The 13,225-nt window shown below is 43.1% G+C and overlaps 1 protein-coding gene across 3 annotated transcripts in view; it reads left to right on the top strand.

Moving 5' to 3' along the window:
- Positions 1-13,225, top strand: part of PLAC9 (placenta associated 9) — a 46,006-nt gene that overhangs the window by 29,680 nt on the left and 3,101 nt on the right. The window contains exons 1-2 of one of the 3 annotated variants that reach the window (XM_083502969.1): positions 958-1,147; positions 10,532-10,632. In XM_083502969.1, coding sequence (XP_083359095.1) covers positions 1,093-1,147; positions 10,532-10,632 — 156 coding nt within the window. In that variant the 5' untranslated portion in view covers positions 958-1,092. Of the gene's footprint in view, positions 1-957; positions 1,148-10,531; positions 10,633-13,225 lie in introns of those variants that run through there. The other 2 variants (XM_083502968.1, XM_083502970.1) reach the window with 2 other exon arrangements.

Here is a 13,225-nt window from a genome sequence, read left to right as displayed (position 1 = left end):
GGGGGGACGGGGGCAGCTGCCCCTTAAATCAAGTAAATAAATAAGGATACTTAACTAAAAGTTGAAATTGTAGAAAGGTTTTGAGAGATTTTTCTGAGCAGTTGGGGTCAAAAGAAAGTAATTTAAAGAGTTGCAAATCTGCTAGATGGAGCCAGACAGAGGATGATGACAGGTGAGTGTCCTGCCCCTGCCCCCCCCGACATAAATCCTGGATATGCCCATGTTTTGCCAGTACTATGCTTTGGGCTTTCCAAAGCAGGAAGCATAAGGCAGGCAGTTCCCCTTGTGCTGCAGTTCCCAAGCACCTGATAGCCAGCTAGCTTTCAAAATCCCTTGTGTGGAAACCCACACAAGGGATTTGAGCAGGTGAATTGTCCCACCCACCGTCACTGTTGGCCCCCGGGGTGCAATCTGGCCTCTGAAGCCCAAAAGATTCCCCATCTCTGTTGTGGACAATGCTGGGTGTGATAAGTTATTTGTCTGATGTGGTATAAAGCCTATTTCCTATGCCTCTGATCTATGTTTCTGAGGAGAATCTTAAGTTTGTGAGTACATGTAAAATACTGGAACTGTGGTAACCTGCGCTGAGCTTTCAAGACAGAGTGGAATTCTTAAAGAAATCTAATCAAACAAGTAATAATAGGCCTGACTGGTGAACTCCACTTTGTTCTCTCCTGCAGAGTGATTAAAAACTATGCATACAGAAATCCCAGGCAGCTGCTTTGTGCCTGATCCAACTGGTTGTATTCAGTGGAGCTCTTTTTCAGCACATTCCATTCGTGTTCCATATAAGTAAATAAACTCTTACACACCCCACCTTTCGCTTCAGCAGATTTGGCCTAGAATGAGTTTCCCTGGGTGACTGGTCCCTATGTGGAGTTTAAAGGGTGGCTTGGATGGGGGTGGGGAGAAAGGAAGGCGAGGACCGCCTAAGAAACTTGGCTCAGCAGCCAGAGACTATTTCCTCCCAATTCTCCGGCTGCCAATCCAAACTGTTCTGCAGAGGGCCAGTGCATACTGAGGAGAGAGGCTGCTTATTTCTCTTCATCTGCTGGACCAGGAGAGATTCCTCCGGACGGAGCCTCTGAAACTATGCTTTGCATTTGGCCTCTGCTTTTTATTTTAATGCTGAATGGACAAGGATTGGGTAAGTCTTTCAAAACTGGCAGCTTGTTAGAAGCATTATCTGCTCGAGGGAAGAGCAGCCATCGGAAGCAAATCGATAGAGATGGATAGAAATACAATGTGCTCATTCTTGGTTCAAAACAGCCAGTGGGATATTTTAACTTCTGAAGTTCACATAAGGAAAGCCCTATATATAATAAGCATGACCTCTGTGCAATTGGAGATCGTGTTTTATAGACGCAAACTATAAAATTTTACAGGGATCAAAAATATGCAATACTTGTCAGGCTTCGCCAAGAGTAGGAGTAATAGCACCAAAATGGTATGCCGGTTCAAGTACGATTCACTTTTGTCAGTCAGTCATATGGCCCTCTGAACAGCATTCAGTTTTGGAGAGCTTAAGAATTATATTGCTGTGAGAACTTCAGTGTTTCAAAAAGCTAGCAATGAAGATGCTTGCTAGCCTACCTCTAAAGTTTTTTCTTGGTTAATAGTGCTGTGTTTGCCACTCTAAGTTGTTTTATTGGACTGTGTAGAAGGGGAAATGGTTTGCACGATGCTGGATCTTTGACTTTTAGCATGTACAAATGTTTTAAAGATACCTTTGTGACACACACTGCCATTCTTGAATAAGGGTGCAATCTAGCGAAGGCAAACAATATGAAGGCTGCAGCTCTATGCATACATACTTTTGAGTCTAATTGAATTTATTGGGTCCCACTTCTGAATTAATTTGCAGAGGATTTGACTAAAATTTATTTCAGTAGAAGAAAATTTTTCCAGTGTTTAACTGTCTCACTGAAATGAACAGGCTATAAAAATCCTTGCTAGACATTGCTTTAAATCTGCAAAGATTTTTGTTTTTGCCATGGGGTAGGCTTTCATGCTTCTCTTACACTGTCTCCATTGGGTACATTTCCCCCTCCTCTTAAATTTTCTGTTCTTTCGGTGTGGCATAGAAATGCTAAAGGCTGTGTAGACAGGTTGTTTTTGCGGCATTTCTTCAAGCGTTTATTACTTTTATCCAGGTATACAGACGCTGCCTGCCAGCCTATATCACAGTAAACATCGGCTGCAAATCCCACTTGTAGATCCTCACTTCCCTCTTGTGAGTTTGCTTTAGCCATTATGTAGAAGCAGTGAGTAATAAGCTATAAGTCAGGACAGTTCCTGCCTCTGTTCTCAATTGCCAGATCAAGCCACTGTCTCTCAACCTTGGCCTCAAATCTGCGGTATGGGAATAATAATAAAAATGTAGAATTACCTTACAGGGCTGTTATAAGAATTACTGAGGTAAACCTTTGAGCACTTGTGGAAAATGCCATGGAACGAATCCAACTTGCAGGCAGATCAGTTGATTGGCAGGCAGCACTAAATGCAGACACAGTTGCAAAATAAGACCTTTCACTTGAAATACATTCAAGTTGGGACTTTACTTGTTGATTTGGATCCCCCCCCCCTCCACTTTCCTCTTTTGGATCTGCTTTAGTTGTACCTGTACTACCTTCTTGAGTTACTTTGTGCCTTGAGGATGTGTACACATTACAGTGGTACCTTGGGTTACATACGCTTCAGGTTACATACGCTTCAGGTTACAGACTCCGCTAACCCAGAAATAGTACCTCGGGTTAAGAACTTTACTTCAGGATGAGAACAGAAATCATGCTTCAGCAGCACGGTGGCAGCGGGAGGCCTCATTAGCTAAAGTGGTGCTTCAGGTTAAGAGCACTTTCAGGTTAAGAACGGACCTCCGGAACAAATTAAGTACTTAACCCGAGGTACCACTGTACTGCCTTAAAACACAGCCAGGCAGTTTTTCTTTCTCAGTTCGGATCAAAACTGTTTTGTGGGGAAATGCATCATAACAAAGTATTTTGTAACAAATAACAGGATAGCTGCAGGATACATATGGATGGCAGCTAACACCCCTTGTACACATCTTCCCAAACCAGCAGTGGAAGCGTGCTGTGGAATTGCAAACACTGCACACACAATTCCCCATTCAGCAAGAAATATGCACACATAGAAACCAGCTCCTGCACAGGTACCTTCAAATACTAAGTATTATTGAAGTGAAAACTGTGGTGCCCACAGATAATGCGCAAGATGCAAATAACTATGCAGCCTGTTCAACGTGCCCAAGGTTTTAGGGGACTTGCGTTTTTCAGACAGCAAACTCCCATAATTACATAGCAAATTATTTATTATAATTTGTTCTTCTTAAGTAGCTCAGTACTAGACATCAAGGGATAAACAAACTGTGTGGCAGGAAGCCCAGTAATTTAAATTGAGGTCTGTGACAATCCTATGTGATCGGTATGCATGTGTCCTGTTGTTTAGAGCAAAAGGAGCAGGCAAGTGTATAATGATGATGATGAGGTTGATGAAGATGATAATAATTTTACTATTTATGCCCCACCCATCTGACTGGGCCCTCCCAGCTACTCTGTATGTGTTCTGGAGGTGGTGGGCAGATGGTAAACCCTCCCCATCTTTATGGCTTATGTCCCTTCAACCTGTTCCCACAAGCACTTTTAACCTTCATAGGGCTTAGATGCCAAGCTGGGAGGACAGTGCAGTGAGAGGGAGGGGAGGTGATGGGCAGGGACAGAGGATTTCGTGCCCAACACCTGTGCTCCCCTTTTACTCTAAAAAAACAACAACGGTCATCTGCCCCCTATTATATGCATGTTTGGGATATACAGGGATACCTGGGTTCACCATCACCTCTAGTTTTGTCCTGAGGAGAATATCCAAGGCATTTTGCAATGGGCTCTGCGGATTAAAAAAACCAACCAACCTCAAATCACATCAGTGCACATGCAAACTCTCAGATGTGCCTAAAACAGCTTTTTCAGTGGTTGCTATTTCTTTCTGGCAGCTGCAAACTTCTAATGTTCAGTTACAGCTGAAGCTATTTCCTGAGGAGTACAAGAGAAAATTTCCCTCAATCTGTGGCAAGGGTGTGGGAATAGATGGCAACTACTTTCACCTTAAAGTAATAGAAATATAATATGGGCACAAGTGTGAAAGGTTTTACACAAAATGCAGAAGCTTACCATGTCTGCTACAGTTTTAATTAAAACTCCATAGCTGTGGACAGTCCTCTAGTGAAATGTATAAGTGAGTCTGGAACAGCCAAACCAACATTATTGTGGCCATAACACATTTGTTAGTCTTTAAGGCACCACAAGACTCTTTGTTGTGTTTGCTGCAAGAGACTTAACACTGCTACCCATCTGAAAAATATTTGCAACATTATTTTTTTAAGAAAACAACACACCAATCCTAAGATCTATATTCCCATCACAAGCCACAAAACTGTGGTCTGCAGTGGTTTTGGCTCCCACTATTAGAATGCAAATAGCACAATCAGGATTTTATCCCTACAGTAACTTCATGGGCTTGAAGTGATGCTGATTTTATGAGATGGAGTTGGGGGCAAGTTTTCACAATGGCAAACACAAATCAAGTAAATGCATATTGATGAATGATTGTTTTGTTCTGGTTGGGTTTTAGCTTTTGTTGTTTGAGATCGCTGTTTTTTATGGTTAATTGGGAGGTTTTATGGGTTAGCTGCTGAAAGGTGTAGCCAGCTGGGGGAGAAACTTTGGATCCAAAAGGCAGAGGACAAATGAATACCCTCCAACATCCCACAGATGAAAATAGGGACTTTTCCCACTAGACACCCCCATTGTTGTGTTTCTCACCCCTGCTGCAGAGCATTTCCTATCGGAAGAAGGGCAGGTGCCAATACAACTATGTCAACAGGACACCGTCCTGAGAAAACCCCTTGACCCCGCTTTTATTTTATTCTTTGGTAGATTTACACAAAGAAAAACAGACCACAATAAGTAAATTTTGGAAAGGAACACGCTTAGATGCAAACCCACAAAGTATTATTATTTTTAAAACCAAGACGTTCTTCCCTCCCAGGGCAGCCCTGCCCTTTGCATGCCCCTCAGAGAGCTGACACGTCACACAGGGCTGGGCCACGGCAGCGACAGCCTCTCCTCCTCCTCGCTCACTCTCCAGCAGCCACTACAAGCTCCCCAAGGGAGGAGGCTGGCATCATTGGCCATGGAGAGGCCACGGGATGCTGCTGGCAGCCACTGTCACTGCTCGGTATAAGCCCGGGCTCATCATCCTCTCCAGGCTCAGCTACGGCGGCACTGGTGGGGTAAAGAAGGACATTTCAGGATCCAATCAGAAGCCAAGATGACTTTTGTAATTCCGGGACTATCCCTGGAAAATCGGGACACTTGGTGGGTATGGACTATTCCAGGGAGCTCAGATCTTACAGGCTTGTTGGAATTATAACTCCAAAGTAATATATGTAAAGTACTTTGAACACTCTGAAGAACTCTTATCGGTGCTGAGTATCACCACAATCACACAGACACACAACTCCATCTACCACTGAAGAGCAATTGAAAATGCTCTTAGTCCTCTCAGAAATATTTATCTTCTTCCCAAGCGCAAGGAAGGATAGCCAAAGCAAGCACAGAATTAAGCCAAGCGAGTTCTTATTTCCCTGACGTAATATTTTGGACAGAGGGGACGTTGTCAAGTAAACGAAAGCGAGTGGGACAAAAACACCCAAACAAAAATCACCTCGGCTCTGTGGATCTTTTGTTTGACTTCACCATATAAGAGAGAGATGCATTCAGGTCCCTATATTTTCCAAAGAAGCTGTTTCATGTTGCTTTGCTAGAGGAGGAATTTTTGTGCATTGGAGAGGATCCCAGGGAGATGGTTGACTCCGTTTACATGGGAACGAGCCAGACCCATATGGCCTGACAGTCGTACTGTGTTAACTGAGAATGCACCAGGAACAATTTGACAATTGCTGCTTTGAGGCTACATATCTAAGAAAAGAAATGGCGGGTTGTTTTTTGCATTAATCAAAATAGGCTGTGCATAAGAAATGGTCTCTGCTGGAGAGAATGACCTCAGTATAATCAGCTCCCAGATTTCTTTTTAGAAATCATCTCTCACCCTTGGCTGCAATCCACTGTTAATAATCTTTGTTTTGTTCTATCAGAACTTACGTTCCACCCTGCTGCTTTGTGAGGCTCTAGCTCACGCTAGAGTACAGAAGATAGCAACCACAAAAAACAGCCTGAACCAAATAATTCAGGCTTATGAGGAAACTTTGCCTCTTTGGCTTGTCACCATTTTCACTGGTTCTGCCCCACCATGGCTGTATTTTAGCAACGGCATAACACACACACACACACACACACACACACACACACACACAAATAGCAAGCAAAGCATTTCCTCTGGCAAGTTGGTGGTTGGACCTCCTCATAAATTTTGGCATTAGGCTGCTGAAAAAGGTATTGGAGGAGAGCTTATGATAGGGTCTCCAGGTGAGAAGGGGTGGTTTGGTGTCTAGCAGGGTTGCCATATGTCTGGAATTTCCTGGACATATCTGTGTCTGGGCAAAAATCACTAAAAATGTCTGGGAAAATCCAACTTATGTTGGCAGTGTCATTTTTTACTATGTTCCTTTAAAACAGCTCAAAAACTTCATTTTTTTTGTGAATTTGCCAACAATTTTGGGCAAAAAAAAAAAGAAAAAGCTCAACATTTCCCTGTCTCTGAAGGTGTGTGTGCTGCCTCATCTTGGGATAGGTGCATTTTCTGAAGGTGGGACAAGTGCAGTCCAGCTCAAATTTACATTTAAAGAGCAATTAGTCCAATTCCGCCCCCCACCCCACAAAGTAGTGATATCCACAAACTTTAGCAAGAAAGGCTATCTGGAATGGATGGGCAGGGAAACAGAAGCAGTCCAAGGACTCTATTTCAGATCTACTTGGATGAACCCTATACCTCCAAAGCCCTATTTCCACCTGCTTGTTAAATGAGATTTAAGCAATATGCAGTCCACTAAGCTTGGACAAATCATGTTAAAGTTTTGTCCCAGTTTGGAGTCAGGCAAAGCGTTGTTATCTTTGTGAAGATATGAAGCCAGAAATGAGTGTTGGGCTTGTGAGCTACGCTTTCCCTGTGTCCCAGCTTTGATGCAGAGATCCTGGTTTGTTGGTGAAGGAAAGATGGACAAAGGAGGAGCTTGCATGCCTGATGCTCATTTTCAGCTTGGTAAAACATGAATGTCACATCGGAACCAGCCTTCTGGTAGCTTTTATTTTGCAAAGACCATTTTCTACATGCCACTGCTTGTGCTCATGTGATTAAAGGTAAAGGTACCCCTGCCCGTACGGGCCAGTCTTGCCAGACTCTAGGGTTGTGCGCTCATCTCACTCTATAGGCCAGGAGCCAGCGCTGTCCGCAGACACTTCCGGGTCACGTGGCCAGCGTGACAAGCTGCATCTGGCGAGCCAGTGCAGCACACGGAATGCCATTTACCTTCCCGCTGGTAAGCGGTCCCTATTTATCTACTTGCACCCGGGGGTACTTTCGAACTGCTAGGTTGGCAGGCGCTGGGACCGAACGACGGGAGCTCACCCCACTGTGGGGATTCGAACCGCCGACCATGCGATCGGCAAGTCCTAGGCGCTGAGGTTTTACCCACAGCACCACCCGCGTCCCTCCAGCTCATGTGATTACTTCAGTCAAAACTCTATTTTCCCCCCTCCACGCTGGCTGATGTTTTATCTTGCAGAATTGTGTTTCTCTTATCTGCTGTACCCGATACATTAAAAAACAGGATTTTAAACTTGCTGAGGTTTCCCCAGCATGTGAAAACAGAAATATTTTAATCAGGACTAAGTCACAATGAGTTCAGGGAAGCATTCAGCAAAAAAACCTCGAAGCTGCCATGCTTCTTACTCAGTGGCCCAAGAAATTCCGAGCAGATGTTGATATCACATGTGGAAATAGTTATTCTGGTTGTATCGTGCTGTGTGTGGCTCTGTGTCCTACAGCTAGGAACGTTGCCTCTTTAATTATAATAACTCACATTAATTATGATGTGGTTTGAAAGTTAATTCCAAAATAAAAATGCTGTCTGCCTTTTTCTCTCATCTGTTTATATTGCTAAGCAAAGCAATAGTTGGCATGGTATTGTTGTTAACCCTTAGTGTTGGATTAGGACTTGAGAGACCCATGTTCCACTCGCCACTCAGCCCAGAAACTTGCCCAATCACCTTGGGCCAGTTAATCAGGTTTCAACCTAACCTACCTATGGACGCTAAGGCTGTTCTGAGAGAGGCAGTGCTTTTTTTCTTAAAAAAATGTTTAGGGGTACTCTCATTTTGACTCAAGAAAATCACCATTTTATAGTTCAGATCGGGGAAAATAAATACAGTGGATGCTCGGGTTGCGAATGTGATCCCTGCGGAATGCACGTTTGCAACCTGCAGCTGCACATCTGCGCACGCGCGGGTTGCAATTCCGTGCTTCTGCGCATGTGCAAAGCATGATTTAGCGCTTATGCGCATGTGCGGCCACCGAAACCTGGAAGTAACCCGTTCCGGTACTTCCGGGTTTCGGTGGTTCGTAACCTGAAAAAACACAACCTGAAGCATCTGTAACCCGAGGTATGACTGTACAGTAAATGGACAAAAGTACAAAGATTCACAAAATGTTTAGGGGTATGTGTCCCCCTGCGTCCCCCAGGGGGGAAAAGCACTTGAGAGGTGAAGAGATTTCACTGGATGTAGGAAACCAGGGTAGGAATTTGAGGAGGGGAGTCATACGCCTGAGTGATAGAAGAGGTGAACATTTTGGGCAGCAGATGTGAAATGACTGAAGACTGTTTTGCAACAAAGGATAACCAGGCAGGGAGGAAAAGGTTGTGGCGGCATGAAGTTTTTAGATGAGTTTTAAAGCTGAAAATTTTCAGTGTTGTGCAGGGACAAATTATACGACGGATCTGTGGGATATGCTCTCTGGAAGTAAATTAATGGAAATAAATTCTTTTTGGAAATTCCATTATTTCTCATTGAGGTGATTATACATGCCAGCCACAGGCAAGAGTTGCCATGCCAAGTTAAAAACCTGCTGACAGCCTACATTTTCTTAAACTGGCAGCATTTGTACTTATTTTATAGTAACATCTTGGGAGTTTCCTGTGTAAAGTAGCCTCTTTCATATTAAGTCAGGGAATACATTGTTGACATTTGCTGTCCCCCCCTGAAAAACATTTTCCAAAGCTCAGTGGTGGTTAATGTTACACACACTTTTAACCAACTTTCCTGACTTTGAGGCAAGCGAATTCCACATAGTTTTGGTTGCGCTCATCATTCTGAAGTGGGTGGGGCCTCCACTAAAACCTTTTAAGGTTTGATGGTTGGCCCAAATATTTGAGGAGGGCCTTTTCCCTACTCTTTAATTACACGTTGTTTTTCTTTCCATAAAGATTTAAAAAGAGATCTTTGTGTTGCCATTATGAGGAGACAGCTTCCCTCATATAAAAACAATGCTAAAGGCAAAATAAAGAAACCTGTGTAAAGAGTTAGCACTAATACTAATTTACTGCTGGGTATGTCATCTTGAATTCAGTTAGCCAGAGTAAACATTCCTAGAATCTAGCGCTATGTGGCCTGATGCGCCTAGTTTCTGTTCTTATGTTTAACAACAACAGAATATTATTGATGTAAACAATATAAATATTACGAACAATATTTATTGAGGATCTAGTCCACAAGCTTAACACAAGTCAGCAGTGTGATGCAGCAGCAAAAAAAAGCTAATGCAATTCCAGGCTGCATCAACAAAAGTACAGTGGTACCTTGGGTTAAGAACTTAATTTGTTCTGGAGGTCTGTTCTTAACCTGAGGTACCACTTTAGCTAATGGGGCCTCCTGCTGCCGCTGCGCCGCTGCTGCACATTTTTTGTTCTCATCCTGAAGCAAAGTTCTTAACCTGAGGCACTATTTCTGGGTTAGCGGAGTCTGTAATCTGAAGTGTATGTAACCCGAGGTACCACTGTATAGTGTCAAGATCAAGAGAAGTAATAGTACCACTCTATTCTGCCTTGGTCAGACCAGAAATGGAATACCGTGTCTAGTTCTGGCCACCACAATTTAAGAAGGATATTGACAAGCTGGAACATGTGTAGAGGAGGGCGACTGAGATGATCAACCAACCAATAAATAATGTCACTTACTCTAACAGAGTTCAGTTGCCTGTTCTGTTCTCTTGGTATTACATTGAAAAACCACACAGTTGTGATCTTTGGCATATTTCCCTCCACACACTACTAAACTTTAGAAAGAAGAGGTCATCTCTGTGGTTAGTCACCCCTGATGAGCTTTGATGCTATAGGAGGTCCCAGTTCTTCTGAATTGTGGAACCCTTAAGAGTTCAACTCTTCAGTGGATGTTCCCACACATGGGGGATTCTAAGTATTTTTGCAAAACCTAAATATAGTGTGGAATAACAAAACAAGACCTAGGCAAAGTTTTAATATTGCTTGCTTTCCCATCTCTTGCAGTTGCTGCTGATCCTGTCACTGATCTCCCAGGGAGTTTGGAACAGAATGACTGGTGTGATGAACACAATACAATTCATAAGCGCTTAGATACTATCCAAGAGGTAAGGCGATCTAGCAGAGCAATGTTACAGGCCAAAGGTACTCTTCCAGTCTGTTCCTTGGTACCTCTCCAAAATGGCTCACTTAAAATACCAGGTTTGACTGAGGATTTCCACAAAATTTGGTTGCACAATATATGGGTCGCAGTCAAAGGGGCAAGAGATCTGTAATTGTGTCACACTGAGGTGGTGTTGGGAATACAACATCTTTCTTTTCATGAATCTTGTTTTAGACACATACAAATAATATATGAACTACTGTGCTGGGAAGGTTCAGGGGCAATTAGACGTGACAGTATACCAGCAAGCAGGGCTATAGATTCATTATTACAGCTCATGCATTGTGGATGCAAATAATCCATGATCACTTTCGGGAGTACAGTTGTACCTTGGAAGTTGAACGGAATCCGTTCCAGAAGTCTGTTCGGCTTCCAAAACATTTGGAAACCAAAGCGCGACTTCTGATAGGCTGCAGAAACCTCCTGCAGCCAATCAGAAGCCGCGAAAGCCCCATCGGACATTTGGCTTCCAAAGAAACGTTCAAAAACCAAAACACTCACTCCTGGGTTTCAGTCGTTCGGGAGCCGAAACGTAGGAGTTCCAAGGCGTTCGACAACCAAGGTACGACTGTGCATGAAAACTTTGGGCAGAAATCTGATTGTCAAATACATTCTTGCCTCGATTCTTCATCCACATGTTTTGCACACAGCACTTTTATTTTACCTCTGTTTGTATGTGTTTACAGCAACGTATAAGAACCCCTCACTGGCTGTATTTGCATGGAACATTCAGAGGTATGAGAATGAGCTCATGCGAGCCTCAGGATGCACTCCCTCTGGTGTGGCTTTGAAGAACTCAGAAGCTTCTCCTTCCATTTTAACTACAGTTTACCATTGCATCTGAACCCCAAACTATAGTTAATCATAAAATGAGGGGCTTGCACATTCTTTGTATGTGAAAGTTCTCCAGGTAGGCCTAGTGAAAATCACTTACCTGAAGCCCTGCAAAATGGCTGCTAGGCAAGATTGATAACCCTGAATCAGATAGACCAATAGCCTGGCTTGTTATAAGACTATGTTCTAGCATACAGTTTTTTGTAAACTAAATCAATTTCATCACTGTCTGAAGTTGGCTTGGGGTTTTGTTTTGTTTTTGGTAGATTATAGTTAAGAGTAACTGCAGTTTGTGTGGGTTCAGATGAGCCACTAAGCTGCTATTAATCAAAACTCCTCTTCAGCTGGGAGGGAGATGTAGGGCAGGAAATTCCACCAGATCCTTGGAAATGGGATCTGGCAGAATGTTCCCCAGCAAACAATCAGCGTAAGCCTCAAGCCAAGCTATTATAAATGTCTGTGTTGCTAGTACTTAACGCTGTTGTGCCTTAATCAGATATATAGTACAGCAAAAATAGCAAATGCTGGGCTGTGGTGTATATACTCTGGCTGTGTCCTGAAGTCATAGCATTTCGCAGCGCTGGGTTTACGGCAGTTCCTTTGAAGAGGTGCCAAGATGAGGGGGCGTAAAACTCTGACACAGGGCACTTGAGAGCATGCATAGCACGGAAGGTGCTAAATTTTGTCCTCACTCAGGGCACCGAACTACCAAAGTCTGCCCCTGCATTGGGGGAGGACATAAGAACGTAACTGGAAGTGATAAAGGTTTATAGATTATAAGTGGGTCCTCTTGTTTTATGTTAAAGGCATTGTACACAGAAAATAGGGAATTTGACTGTAGGCAGAATGATCACCCTCTGTAACTGGAGGAGGAGGAGGAGGACGCCATTCATGAGAATGGATAATCAGATTTTGGACATTGTGTATATATGGTTAAGGTTACAAATATGGCAAGAACCAGACAATACCAGTCAGTTGGTTTTTGTGAAAAAAGGATTGTTTTCATAGTGTATTGGAGCAACAAGGTTCAAGATTAGGTAAACCTGTTTGTATTACTTGGTACTTTAGGACTTCAATGTGTTCTATATGATTTTGGTAAAGAAATTCATTTGTTTTTAGCTCACAATATCCATTTTCTGTTTTGTTTTTTTCCTTTTTTGGTGTTTAATATGTGTATTCATGTTTTTGTTTTCTTTACAACTCTATTTGCTTTATTTTGTTCTGTTACAATAAAAATAATATAAATTTATACACTCAACAGACAAAAAACACTTCTATCAACCACAGCAGAGGAAGGTGGTTTAACATTACATGTAAACCAGGCTAGTGCCCAGTTAATCTCATCAATTAAAAAATAAATCAACACCCTTGTCCACTAGAGGGCAGCACAAGACCAGAAATGCTAACCCTGCTCTCTACAGATCTCTCCCTGCTTGTAGTGTCCTTGGTGTAGGGTTGGTTTACGGTGGATGTAGCTTGCAAAGGATGAACTCCCACCTGCATTCATTGTGGGAGTGATGAATCCAAACGGGCATGGGGTACAATGGACTTGCAACTTACGCATATTTAACTTGTACAGCTGCAGTGCTATGTGCGTGGCGGCCAGCCAGCCAGCTGAAATCAAACAAATTAAATGCATGCAAGGCGGAGAGCTTAAAAGCCCATCGTGGGAAGAACCTTTAAGATCTCTGACTTGCTTCCCA

This window comes from Podarcis liolepis (genome assembly GCF_965112155.1).
Source record: "Podarcis liolepis genome assembly, chromosome: 5".
NCBI classification, from domain to species: Eukaryota; Metazoa; Chordata; class Lepidosauria; order Squamata; family Lacertidae; genus Podarcis; species Podarcis liolepis.
The sequence above is the reverse complement of the archived record's forward strand: the minus strand, read 5'-3'. Positions and strand labels throughout refer to the sequence as shown.